Source organism: Punica granatum, chromosome 2 (genome assembly GCF_007655135.1).
Source record: "Punica granatum isolate Tunisia-2019 chromosome 2, ASM765513v2, whole genome shotgun sequence".
NCBI lineage: Eukaryota > Viridiplantae > Streptophyta > Magnoliopsida > Myrtales > Lythraceae > Punica > Punica granatum.
Window position 1 is genome coordinate 33,649,247 of NC_045128.1, and position 13,724 is coordinate 33,662,970.

General features: G+C 39.0%; 2 protein-coding genes across 2 annotated transcripts; one reads left to right on the top strand and one right to left on the bottom strand.

The window, feature by feature from the left end:
• The first annotated feature begins 3,761 nt into the window (after nt 1-3,761).
• LOC116196049 (probable ATP-dependent DNA helicase CHR12) lies at nt 3,762-10,960 on the top strand. Its single transcript, XM_031525567.1, has 12 exons — nt 3,762-4,201; nt 5,160-5,313; nt 5,617-5,681; nt 5,813-6,001; nt 6,364-6,513; nt 6,672-7,058; nt 7,205-7,464; nt 7,563-7,778; nt 8,002-8,209; nt 8,291-8,444; nt 8,899-9,501; nt 9,607-10,960. The coding sequence occupies exons 1-12, from the start codon at nt 3,941-3,943 to the stop codon at nt 10,470-10,472; spliced, it is 3,513 nt and encodes a 1,170-aa protein (XP_031381427.1). The 5' UTR covers nt 3,762-3,940; the 3' UTR covers nt 10,473-10,960.
• A 306-nt stretch (nt 10,961-11,266) lies between these two features.
• LOC116197577 (ARM REPEAT PROTEIN INTERACTING WITH ABF2-like) lies at nt 11,267-12,969 on the bottom strand. Its single transcript, XM_031527754.1, has 5 exons — nt 12,816-12,969; nt 12,539-12,602; nt 12,353-12,429; nt 11,979-12,096; nt 11,267-11,861 (listed from the first exon to the last, which is right to left on the bottom strand). The coding sequence occupies exons 1-4, from the start codon at nt 12,966-12,968 to the stop codon at nt 12,049-12,051; spliced, it is 342 nt and encodes a 113-aa protein (XP_031383614.1). The 5' UTR covers nt 12,969; the 3' UTR covers nt 11,267-11,861; nt 11,979-12,048.
• Between the last annotated feature and the right edge of the window lie 755 nt (nt 12,970-13,724).

Below are 13,724 nucleotides of genomic sequence, written 5' to 3' on the forward strand. Positions count from 1 at the left end.
ATGTCGAACGACTCAAAACATGTTTCAAAGCCAAAACCTTCCTTTGTTTGCGTTTTAAGGAAATTACTTTTATATCATTTATTATTATTTATATGCCATTATTATAAGAAAACATCTAGATATTATCAATATTCTATTAAAAAAAAATGCACCGACCAATCCATGCCCATCTGATTCCTTCTCTTTGCCCCTTCAATTGCTTGGTGTAAGCGCGTAGTCGCATCCCTACGGCTTACAGTTACAGCCGAGACATTGAATGCACATTCCTCAAATGGCACCCCATTTGCTTGGCGGCCGTGATTGCACGTAGTTTCTATACGTATCATCAATTGCTTCTTTTTTTTTTTTTTCCTTGCAGTATGCACTCTGATGTCCAAAAATCCAATCGATCTTGATAAATTCAGTTCAAGACGGGGTAAAACTCTCGACCGTGATTTTTTCTATTTTCACTCACAAGATTTGATCATGAAACCTTATTTAAGGGTTATTATTAATATATATATTTTTAAATAAATGAGACTGATGAGTCCAAACGATAGGAAATAAATTGAAATAAAAGAGCACATAAATTTCACCGATGATGATCAAACTCAAGAGCTCTTAGTTCTGAGTTGACGTATTGTTTCTTTGCACCAAGACTCCTTTCTCTTATCATAATAAGATAAATATATGTTTAATAAAATTCTGGCCAAAAAAAGAAGAATTGGAAAAAGAAAATCACGTAATTAATATATTGTTTGGTGAAGGAGGAGAACAGCAGTATCCTCCCACGGCCTGCTCGCGTTGACTCCCAAACACCCCTTTATTTATTCATTGTTTGAACTGCAGGTGGTATACATACAACCCAAAATTATAAAAATGCTCAACAATTTTGCAACATCGTTTCAAGAAAAATGTCTAGTAGCCCTTTAAAAATTCTGATAATTCGACTAATTGGTGCAACAAATTTAAATTTTTCGGCGTGTACATCCGCCCATATTTGATTATAAGTTGGGAGTTCATTGTTATGGTTCAAGTTGCCCTTGAAAAACTCGATGAGTTTCTAAAACAATCTCTGGAATTTATTTTTTTTTCCTATCCGCTTCTTAAAGTGGATAATTAATAACTTGAAAATGAAAAGTACTGCTTTTGAAAAGTATCGGACCGACTTTTTTCCGTGCACTTTAGACACATTCAAAAATTATTTGACGACTTTATGCCGAAAACGAATCATCGTCCGGGCTTTATGCTGAGAAAAAGGGGCTGAATCACGTTGATGACAAGGTAAGCAAGGCAATAGGAATGCGCACACCGAATGCCTTTTTCTCGAGTGCTTGCACGCATTTTAGTTCTTACTATTTTTATTTTATATAATTTATTTTTTAAATTAACAATTAATGATGCTGCTTTCAGCCGTCGTAAAAAATTAATTAGAATCAGACAAGAATGGTCTACGTAACGTCCACTTGCAACACAAAGTTATGCGATTATGTCATCATTTAATTGATTAATAATCTTTAACATCGATGTTAAACTCGTTTTGGATAATCAAATGGGAACACTCCCGATAAAAAGCCCGAGTGACAAGAAATCGTAATCGAAGGTGTACTAAGCCGGGGTATGGCAACTTCTAGCTAGCGTATGTCCGAGTGAGGAGCAATGAACTCAGTAAACCTATATAGAGCTCGAGGGGAAAAGAAAACTGTCTGAAAAGAATGATCGTGATCGAGAAAGTTCTTTATGAAAATGTTGCTACTCGGGTATCGATTTGCTTGCATTTGACTTTGCAAGTGATCCATGCTGCCAAATCGCGGCAGGTGCTGAGAGCGGAAAGAAAGCCCGGGCTTTTGGCTCTTAAAACCCTCCCTACTCAGCAAGACAGGCTCATTACACAGACATTAATCTTACAATTTATTATTTTTCGAGTTACAATAGAGGTCCGTCGCGTCGCATGGGATACGTATCATCGTTTATAGATTTTGGTTCCGCACTTTCTTCAATATAATCCGTCAGACAGGCCCAAGAAAAAATGCTGGTATAGGCTCATGCAACATATTGTTCATTGGACCGAGAGTTGGGCCTATGATTTCCTTCCCTTCGGCCCAATTTCCTGGCCTCCTCTTCGGACCAAGTTCTGTGATAAAAATGCAATTTATTGTATGGATTGTGTAACTTCAAAATCCAACTATTGGTATCAAAAGTTCCACGGTAAATTGCACCGGTGGTCCAAAATGTTTTACAAATGTTTCATAATGGTTCAAAATTTTTTTTTCGCTATATGATGGTAGAAAATGTTTCAAAGTTGTTTCATGATGGTACAAACCGTCAACTCGAGCTGACGCCGTTAACATTTTGCTGACGTGGCGCGTCCTATATGTCACTTTTGTTATGTGGAACCAATCATAGTGCGCCACGTCATTTAAAACAAAATAAAATTTTAAAAAGTCCAAAAAAATACAAAAAATAATTTTAAAAATACAAAAAAGAGTAAAATTTTTGAAAAAAAATTAAAAAATATATAAAATTTTGAAAATTTTAAAATTATTTTTAAAAAAATTTAAATTTTAATTTTTTTTTAAAAATATAAAAAAATACAAAAAAACAAAAAAAGAGTAAAAATTTAGAAAAAATTAAAAAATAATTTTATAAAAATTTAAAATTTAAAAAATTTAAAATTTAATATTTAAATTATTTTAAATTTTAAATTTAAATTATAAATTAAAAGTTGAAAATTATTTTTAAAAGTTTTTAAAATTTAAAATTATTTTTAAAAGTTTTAAAATTTTAAAATTTTTAGAATTATTTCAAATTTTTCGGCCACGTCAGCAAGGAGGTGACACGTAGTAGCCACGTCAGCGTCAGCTTGACGGCGTCAAGCTCGAGTTGATGGTTTGTACAATCATGAAACAACTTTGAAACATTTTGTATCATCATGTAGCAAAAAAAACTTTTTGGACTATCATGAAACATTTGTAAAATATTTTGAACCACCGGTGCAATTTACCCAAAGTTCCATGAAAAGGTTGGATCGCGAGGGCGTGATCCGATTACTGATTCATTTTCTTTCCATAACTTCGAATTCTGTGACTGATCCGACTTTAAAAAGACCAAAACTATATATATATTTGATAATACATCTTAAAATTTGATCTATTTTCATTATATTTTATTTTATTTCTCGAGAATATCCATGACTGAAGATCCAAGTGTCTGGCTTATTCGTCCAACTTAGTTCCGCTGTTGTGTTTACTATATGTTATTATTATTATTACTATTATTACTATTTTTTTTCGGAATGTATCTTACTATTCAGAAGTTCAACGGGTCACAACTAATCTAGTTTGAGCCGGGTCGGCTCACTAAGTAGTAAGATTCATAAATTTTTTTCATTCACATGACTTGAACATGAGATTTTACTTAAGAATAATAAATGCTGAATCACTTGAACTAACTAATGTTACCTTCCCCACTTAAAATCTGAATCCTTATGTCGTCCATTCGTGTATGCTAACTCAGCCAACTATGAAAATATTCTGTCAATATGTCGAGTAAACAAAATGCCACACGAACGAGTCCACATGCTTCTAGATCAATATATATACACGCACATATTATACTCCGATAAAAATGAAAAGGGGGAAATAATATTATAGTCCGAAGAGGTAGGGCGGCGGCGAAGGGTGTCTCCGTCACAAAGAAAGATACACAGGGACAAAAGGGTCATTTCATGCCATAATCTCCCCCATCTTAACACAAACAGGGAGAGATTGACGCAGAGGCTGTGAGGCTGAGTAGAGAGAGAGAGAGAGAGAGAGAGAGAGAGAGAGGGTTTTTGCCGAAGGCCCGAAAATTTTTAATTTTTCGGACTGAAATTTCTTTAAATTTCATCGGGGCTTAAATCCCTTTTTAAATAACAGTTAAAAAGCCCCCCCCAACGGTTGATACGATTTCGCGCGCGGCCATGGTGGCTCAGTTCGACCCGAGTCACCACCCCCAGCAGCCTGTCGAGCATCCTCCCCTCGATGACCGCCGGACGGCTGAGGACGCGAAGTCCCTGATCCATGCCCTCGGCCTCGTCTCCAGGAACCTTCCCCTCCCTCCCGACCTGGTCGACGCCGTCTCCGCCATCTATAGCGATGCTGCTGCTGCTATCGGCGGTTCCACCGGTGTTGAGGGCGGCGGCGGCGGATCTGAGGAGCGCCCCCTGGTCGACAAGGGTTTGGTGAGTCACTCAGGGGCGAGTTCTTTGCAATGCTTTTTTTATTTTCTTTTGTTGTGGGCGGGAGATTGGGATTGATTTGTTGAGGCTTTGGTTTGCTTTCTGCTGTAAAGTTCGGCTTTCTAGGTTAACTGCCTCAGGAGTTGCATTAATCCCTTTCAATCTTTTGATTTTTCATTAGATTCTCAGGTGCCGAGTTTGATTCTTTAGTTTGTGAGTGGGTCATTTTCGTTGTTTGGGTGACTCAGTATCAAGCTTTTGATAATGAAGTTATTTAATTTAATTCGATTTGAGTTAGTTTGATTTGAGGAGAAGCAGACAAGTGTAATTGGAAAAGGTATGTGAGAGAATTCGAAAAAGAAGATGAAAAAGTAATGATTACGTTGTTGGATCCAGTAAAATGAGGAAAAGTGGTGTATATTTTAGAGAATTTAGTATTGAGAAATTAATTATAATAATAGATAAAGAAAAATTATGAGAGTGAATTTGAAGGAAAAGATAAAAAAAAAGTAATGATTGTGCTCTTGAATTAAGGGAAAAGTATAGTTAAGTCAAACTTTGTTACCAACTTTCAAAGGTAACTTGTGTTGATTCTCAGTGTTGCTTTTGCTGTTATGCTGATTTTGTTCCGGGGTCGTGGTGGTTGCCATAACGTTTGGATCTTTATTTGGTTTTTTGAGTGCCCTTTCATGAGTTTTAATTTCTGATTCGCAAGCCTTATAAATTTTTAGGGTTTTGATTTTATTCATCTTATTCTTGTGTCTCATTTGTTTACTGCTGGGTCTTGGAAGTGTGATAGTTGCTGTGTGTAAGCGACAGTTTGACCCTTTTGTTCATTGAATAAACACGGTATGGCCTATCTTAGGCATCAAACTTTGTGGGGAACTTGACGTGCTAGCTCTCACAACTTGCATTCATTTTGACATGTTTGATTTTCTGAGTCACTATGGTTTTGATGTAGGTTGAGCATAGGAAACCTGGACTAGATTTGCTGGCGGAATTCGAGGATGCACTCACAAGAGAGTGGCCAAACTGCAAATCTGGTCATAACTTAGCAGAATCTAGGGAAAAGCGTCTGCAGAGCCAAGTTCAGCATCGTATAAGTGAACTTGAAGGTCAGTAGTCTTCATTGGACTCTTTCCCGTACCATGATGTCAATTACTTTAAAGTTCTTGTGCATGAGATTTTGCGATGCTGGTTTCTTTTTGGGGCTCTTACTTATCAAACTAACAATAACGTCATATCATCATTTGAGATGGGGCTGGTACTAATATTTGAATGTTCAAGCAAGGAACTTGTGCTGCATCCTACTTCAAAAACATGCATGCATCTTGTCAGATATTGTCATCAGTGTTGGCTCTGCTATGGCTCTAGTTGATTATTTCTGCGCTAGTCTCAACTCTTTTGTGATGTACCAGGATTGCCTTCAAGTAGAGGGGAGGACCTACAGACCAAGTGCCTACTTGAACTTTATGGACTGAAGGTAAAGCTGTCCGTTTAACTTTCTTTTGAGAAGCTTTATCTCCTTGCATGAATTTCACATTGTAACTCCTGATTATCTAGGATCGCAGAAGTTCTGATTCCTGAACATTTGTGATGATTTCTTTTTGGCAGCTTGCAGAATTGCAAAAAAAGGTGCGAACTCGTGTAAGTGCTGAGTACTGGCTTCGGGTGAACTGTGCTTATCCCGATAAGCAGTTGTTTGACTGGGGAATGATGCGATTGCATCGGGCCCAATATGGGATTGGAGATGCTTTTGCTACAGAAGCTGATGATCACTTCAGGAAGAAACGAGATGCTGAGGTCACTTATTAGTTTCCTTTTCCCCTTCTATGACTTCTTTGCTTTTTGTCGTCCCAAGGAAGACTAAGAAAAGTTTATATGGAGATGCTTAACTAATATGTAATGAGATTAACGTGTCTTTCAACATAGTAGAGGATTGGGAGTCTGGACTATCATTTTCACAACTGTAGTAGCTAGTTTGTGTTTGGTTCTTTTGGCATTTTATTTCATTGTAGTCACCACTATCATAACCTACAGAGAATATATCTTGGTTACAGAGTAAAGGTTCTCAGTTGTTGAGTAAGTAAACATTCGATAGCATGGGTAGAGATTTTGCCGCAGGAATTATACAGAATACTGATGTGGTAACACTGAATTTTCAGAGGCTTTCAAGGCTAGAGGAGGAGGAAAAGAATCTCATAGAAACCAGGAAACGGAAATTCTTTGCAGAAATTCTGAATGCCGTCCGTGAATTTCATCTGCAAAATCAAGCTACTCTGAAACGCCAAAAGCAGAGAAATGATGGGGTCCAGGTATTTCTTTCTATTTCATTGCATCCGTCCTCCAACTAGACAAGATATATGGAACCCTCTTGTCATCTGACAATCCAAACATAACGAAGTTGACAAGCTTCGCAGAAACAAAGGCTAGCTTGTGGCAGAATATTCTTACACATCCATATGTTTTGTAGGCATGGCATGCAAGGCAAAGGCAACGAGCCACACGGGCTGAGAAGTTGAGGTTCCAAGCCCTTAAAGCTGATGATCAGGAAGCATACATGCGAATGGTGAAAGAGAGCAAGAATGAGAGATTAACTATGCTTCTTGAAGAAACAAACAAGCTCCTCGTTAACTTAGGAGCTGCTGTTCAACGTCAAAAGGATGCTGGATATTCTGATGCCATTGAGCCTCTGAAAGATTCAGAAACAGAATTAGATGCCTCAAGTAGTGGAACCCCTGGGGAATATTTGCCTGAAGAAGATGCAGATATTACTGATTCAGATCGCAATGATGACTCAAGTGATCTGTTGGAAGGTCAAAGGCAGTACAACTCTGCTATTCATGCAATTCAAGAGAAGGCGAGTACCTTAATCTCTGCAATACTTGCTTTTGCATTTCTTTTCTTTGTCTTTTCTGAAATTATATGTCAGGGTTCACATGTTCGTGCTTTTATCTGCTTGTTTGCTGAGTAGTGCTGGTCGTCTCGCTGGCTGTGAATTTACAGGTAACAGAGCAACCCTCCACTCTTCAAGGTGGAGAGTTAAGAACTTACCAATTAGAAGGTCTTCAATGGATGGTCTCTTTGTTCAATAACAACCTAAATGGAATTCTAGCTGATGAGATGGGGTTGGGGAAAACAATACAAACCATTTCACTGGTCGCTTATCTCTTGGAAAATAAGGGTGTGACTGGACCTCATCTGATAATAGCTCCAAAGGCCGTGCTGCCAAATTGGATGAATGAATTCACGACTTGGGCTCCTAGGTTTGCAATCTCTCTTCCTCACTCTCTTGTCTATCACGGAGACGCCCCCACACACCATCCACTGACTAGACATGCTTATGATTTTCTCGTGTGTTCAGTATTGGAGCAGTACTTTATGATGGACGTCTAGATGAGAGGAAGGTATTGAGGGAGCGGCTATCTGTGAATGGATTCAATGTTCTGATCACTCATTACAATCTTATCATGAAAGACAAAACATTCTTGAAGAAAATTCAGTGGCATTATATGATTATCGATGAAGGGCATCGGCTAAAGAACAGTACGTGCTCTCTTGTGCAGACTCTTAACGCCGGGTATGATGCTTCTGTGAATAACTGTACCCTGGTAGTGTTGCTTCCTTGCTACTTCATAGGTTCTTATGTGCTATATGATACCCATGGCTTTCCATTTTAATTGTAAAGGGATGAGAATTTGAAGGATACTTATATTAATTTTTACAGTACTGCAGAACTAAATTTCATGCTAATCTGACTGATCTGATTGCTATATCTGATAGTACTGACTTCATTGATGCAGCTATAACTGTCAAAGGAGACTTCTTTTAACGGGCACCCCAATTCAGAATACCCTGCAGGAGTTATGGTCACTCCTCAATTTTCTTCTTCCAAATATTTTCAATTCAGTTCAGAATTTCGAGGAGTGGTTTAATGCACCCTTTGCAGACAGGGGCGATGTATCTCTTACCGCTGAAGAACAACTGCTGATTATTAATCGTTTGCACCATGTAGGTGAAGGATGTGTCACTATCAACTTCCTGGTTCCTATTCGGTCTTTTAGTTTCTAAATTTTACTGTGTCCTTTTCAGGTTATAAGACCATTTATTTTGAGAAGAAAGAAAGATGAAGTGGAGAAGTACCTTCCTGGAAAATCTCAAGTAATACTGAAATGTGACATGTCAGCATGGCAGAAAGTATATTACCAACAAGTTACAGATGTGGGCAGAGTCGGGCTTGATAATGGTATGCAGATACTGCTCTTACAGACACGTTCCCTTTTTGTTTTAGTTTTCCTGTGTTACCAGAAGTCATCATAAATATAGTTAAGGGAAGGTTGCATAATGTAATTTAATCACCAGACGTGCAATTCGATCGCTATTGTCATAACTATTCATGAAAATATTTGACCATGGATGAGATTTAAATGTCTGCGAATGTTATGTAGGTTTTTTTCTATTGCTCTTTGGTCATTTTAAATGATATGGTGCCATTTTGGATCTTGTATATGTCATGTATGACTTGTCGGACTTCTCTGCAACCGATGCCTCCTTATGTGAAGGCTTTATTAAGCATTTTGAATAATTTTAAATCACAAAACTGGTTTCAGTTATATTTTTCCTTGCACAGAAAAGCCCTAAGTTTTTGTAGATAAGTTCCTTCTGGAAGTTTCTTTTTGGCTAAATCGATATAATTGCAGGATCTGGAAAATCAAAGAGCCTGCAGAACTTGTCCATGCAACTCAGGAAGTGCTGTAACCATCCTTACCTCTTTGTGGGAGAGTACAACATGTGGCGCAAGGATGAGATTGTAAGAGCGTCAGGAAAGTTTGAGCTGCTCGATCGCTTGCTCCCCAAGCTACGCAGGGCTGGGCACAGGGTCCTTCTATTCTCCCAGATGACCCGTCTCATTGACATTCTTGAAGTTTATCTTCAACTTCATGATTTCAAGTATCTCAGACTTGATGGTTCAACGAAAACCGAGGAAAGAGGCCGCATGCTGAGTCAGTTCAATGCCCCCGATTCACCTTACTTCATGTTTCTTCTGAGCACTCGTGCTGGCGGGCTAGGTTTGAATTTGCAGACAGCGGACACAGTAATAATTTTCGATAGTGATTGGAATCCTCAAATGGATCAGCAGGCAGAGGATCGGGCCCACCGGATTGGGCAGAAGAAGGAAGTCAAAGTTTTTGTGTTGGTTAGCATTGGGTCAATTGAAGAGGTAATACTGGAGCGGGCAAAGCAGAAAATGGGTATTGATGCCAAGGTCATTCAAGCAGGACTCTTTAATACTACTTCCACAGGTTTGTTTTCTGCTTTGTGCTTACTTTTAGTGCTTTCTTTTATGCATGTATCGATTTATCTTTGCGTGTCTTCTCATTTTCTTATGTCCAATCTGTCTTTTGCAGCTCGGGACAGAAGAGAGATGTTAGAAGAGATAATGCGAAAGGGCACGAGATCACTGGGAACTGATGTCCCGAGTGAAAGAGAAATCAATCGCCTTGCTGCCCGATCAGATCAAGAGTTTTGGCTCTTCGAGAAGATGGATGAAGAGAGAAGGCAGAAGGAGAACTACATTGCCCGCCTTATGGAAGATCATGAAGTGCCTGAATGGGCTTATGCCGCACCAGATTCAAAGGAAGCCAAGTCCAAAGGTTTCGATATCAGTGGAATCACTGGAAAAAGAAAAAGAAAAGAGGTTGTTTATGCTGATACACTGAGTGATCTACAGTGGATGAAAGCAGTAGAAAATGGGGAAGACATCTCAAAGCTTAAGGTGAAAGGAAAGAGAAGGGATGCCCCTCTCTCTGAGAATAATGAATTGGGAAGCAGCATAAATGTGGTATCAGAATCTGGGAATGAAAATGGAGAAGAGGAGTCTAAGGTTGCAGGCAAGAAAGGCAGCGAAACAGTTAGCAATGGTGCAATATCAGAACCAAGAAGTGAAGTTAAAGGAGCGATACTGAAGTTCTCAGTTAAGGGGAAGAGGAAAGATCCGGTCCTTTCTGCGAGCAATGAGGTGGGTGGAGTTGGTCATAAGAATGTCTCGATTGGTAGTGAAGACACGGGTAAAGAAGATGCCTATGGTCCAACCCCTAAGAGATTGAAGTTGGAACAAATCGAGAAACCCGACTCCAACAGTACGGAGGTGATGGGCTGGAACAGGCAGATCTTGACGTGGAAGACCCACAAGAAGAAGAGATCAAGCTATAATTCTCAAACGACTTCATCAGATTCTAAGGGGCAGAGTTCCGGTGGGAGAGGGAACGGATAGAACCGATTACCATCTTCCCTTTCCATATTTCTGATCAATTTGTCTGCCTCTGCATTACATACATAGATTCGATGCCCTTCGACCTACTGATTTGTGTTATGGTCTTCAGCTCCGGGGGGAAATGTTTCCTCAATTGCTGGGGCAATCTCTCCTGTGACTTCTGTTCATTGGAGCAAAATATAGATGAAATTGTATTTAGCAGCGATTAGAATGTGCTCTGTTCGACATCATCTGGAGATTAGGAAGTCGAGAGAACTAGGGAAGTTAGTTAGGGATGTGAAAGTACAAAACAACCATCGGGGGCTACGATTTTTTTATTGATCGAGCCAAGGATGAAGATGCCCGAGGAATTTGTATTAACTTATAGAAATGGATGATAATATGGGGACCGGTATCAGTTTGTTGGTTCTCAATGTTTTCCATTTTGGGTAACTGCTGGCACAAAACTGATTTCGCATTTGATTATCAGATATTCAAGTCGTCACGGATATCAGTTTTTTTTTTTTTTAAAAATTACCTATGATGTGTCTTTTTTATGGATAAGTCACAACCATCGATTGTTATACATAGCATGTTATTTGAATAACCTTCGATGCTTGTTAGAGCACCTAGCCTAGAAAAATTGAAAGCGGGTGTATTTCATTTTGGAAAATCATATTCAGGGAGATGTTCATTTTTCTGCGGTTCCACTTGGCTGCAGAAAGGTTCTGCTAAAAGTTCTCTCTTTTATGCCTGGAACTCACGCTCGTATGCGCAGGCTCAGCCCGAAAAATCCGAAGCCAAGTTGAACTTGGCCGGCCTGGGTATCTGGAGTTGCTTTTCTACAGTGGCACCTCGAGCCCGTGATGCTTGCATATACAATTCTGCATGCTTACATATACAATTCTGCCCCTAGGAATCTAATAGAGACCAGAACGTCAAAAACAGCACAGGCAACGAAATCTAAACGGGGCTAATCATTCTGTCCCGGTTACTGAATAGACCTATTATTTACTCAAGGATGGAAGACCGAATCTCCCGAAAGAGCAGAGCACAAATGCTTCCTTTTGCTTCACAGCATGAGAAGATGGCCCCAGCCATTGGCTCAAGCATAAGCGATGATTGATCCTAAGACTGCACTTAAGCACCTTTCTTAGGACTACATTGCCAGGAGACGGGTGGTTGGGCGGGACTAGTGCTTTGGCAAAGTAAACCTGAATAATGGGTGTTATGCGTTGGACCAATTCAGAGGACCTGAAAGAATCAATTGCGCATCAAAAAGGAAAACTGATCAGCACGGGAGATGACGAGAAAGCTGAACCATAACAAGAAATAGGTTCGGGTAGAGAAGTTTGCATTCAGGGCTTCGGCCATGTGGTATGTAGACAAGGCATTTTCAGTTGACAGATTCTGCAGCGAAAAACATGAAGAATACATCAAATTCCCCGTCTCCTTCCCTAATTCAATTCGGGTAGAAACACGATAAAAAAGAAAATGAGTTTTGGATGGATAGTAAATTTTACTCACCTGTGCAAAGACCTGCTCGCACTTCTCCTTGAGTTCCTTGAGGAGATATTGATCGGCGGCTACCAGGACATCATATGCCATGGTGATTGTGATATCCACCGATCCCGCATAAAGGAACCTATCAATGACAAGAAGGAAAAGTCGATTAATATGGAAAGAGCAAAGCAGATTTAACTTGTAGAAATAATAACATATGCTGCATGATTTCTGATAATTCTCATCATCAGCTCGAAGACATCCCATTTAATGTTTGGAATCTTTATGTCCTGAGCATGTGTTTCCTGCGATAGAACTCGAATTAGGTGAACACTAATTACTCTTTTCTGTTTCTTTTAGTGTAGGTTGACAACTAGTCAATATTAGGTTGAAATTACTCGATAATTCCTGTCGAACATAGCACGAAATGCATCTGAGGAGAGTGAGCACATTCGGTGAGCGTATAATCTTTTGCCTGCATGACAGAAACAGAAATATTATATGGAGAAGGAATGATATTCTGCTCTTTCTCGCGATAAACAATTAGTTTCAAGTGAATGCAGTAAGAGATTGTGAAATTACACCTTCGATCAAAAAGGTAACATCAGACATCACAGGATTGTTCACATATTGCTCCCCGAGAATGACCTGAAAGACAAAACGACATGATGCATTTTTGTCGATAAATCAATTTTTTTACATATCCATTACTCTGGCAAAATAGAGTGACACGAAACATCCTGCAGCCATCTAGATCTTAGTATTAACTTTCAGTTCGAAAATTCAAAGGTAACAATCCTTAATATTTTGTTTTCTGGACAACCTGCAACTTTGCAGCAGCTCTAACAGTGATCAAGCTACCTTGGAAGTTGAAGATGAGGCAGCTGATTCATCGGGAATAAGATACGTTGCTCTGTTAGCCAATGCAGTCAGTGCACGAGCACCGGTGACTTGCTGATCTTCCACCGATGAACAGAGCATCTTGATTAGAAAATTGAGCCCTTTCATTGACATAGACAAAACGTTTAGCACATTTGATTAAACATCTCTAATGAAATGACTTGTGGAAATCGCATACGACATATCAAATGAATGACTGACGCAGAGTTCGAGGGTGAGGACCCTTGTTCTCTAGGAAGATCACGTGCTGGTCCATGAGACAACGGATGTGGGCAAGAGCAGCGGCCACCTGTTTCTGAACAGACTTTGGCATCGTATTCATCTGATGCAACAGATGTGTTGCAGCCTACCATCACAAATTACGATCATCAAACCACAGAAGTCGAAGCAGTAGAAAATTCAAAAAGTTTGTCTGTAAAAGTAATAAGCTTGCCCGCTCATGCATCTTCTCTTCTAGTCTTTCGAAGATTCTCGTGATACATTCCCTTGCTGCCTGCAGAATGTCAACAAATTATGTAATTTGCTTTTATAAAAATTAGATTACATTTTCATAAATATGATGTGTTATACATTTACTTTTCAAAAAGCAAATCATACCATTTTATTTATAGCTATAGTTATGATTTATTATTTTATAATATGTATGGTACATTTTATAGCGAAGGTACCACAATAAATTGTGATCAATCTACCTCTGAAAAATGTTGTTACCAGCAGAGTTCTTCAACTTTCCGCGCACATGCACGCGAGTTCATTTTAATACGCCTATAATTAGACTTATGAATATGAGTTTTTCAACTTTTTGCTCTTTTCTTTTTAATCACGGATGAACTTTTGCAGAATTTTTGGGTCCTTCAATTTGATGTGTCT

Excerpts from the sequence above, each read along its gene's own strand:
- LOC116196049 (XM_031525567.1), top strand. The coding sequence starts at position 3,941 with ATGGTGGCTCAGTTCGACCCGAGTCACCACCCCCAGCAGCCTGTCGAG. Across the intron at positions 6,514-6,671 it reads AGAGAAATGATGGGGTCCAG|GCATGGCATGCAAGGCAAAG; the intron begins GTATTTCTTTCT and ends TATGTTTTGTAG. Across the intron at positions 9,502-9,606 it reads CTTTAATACTACTTCCACAG|CTCGGGACAGAAGAGAGATG; the intron begins GTTTGTTTTCTG and ends TGTCTTTTGCAG.
- LOC116197577 (XM_031527754.1), bottom strand. The coding sequence starts at position 12,968 with ATGTCAATGAAAGGGCTCAATTTTCTAATCAAGATGCTCTGTTCATCG. Across the intron at positions 12,603-12,815 it reads CCTCATCTTCAACTTCCAAG|GTCATTCTCGGGGAGCAATA; the intron begins GTAGCTTGATCA and ends TTTGTCTTTCAG. Across the intron at positions 12,430-12,538 it reads TGTTACCTTTTTGATCGAAG|GCAAAAGATTATACGCTCAC; the intron begins GTGTAATTTCAC and ends TCTGTCATGCAG.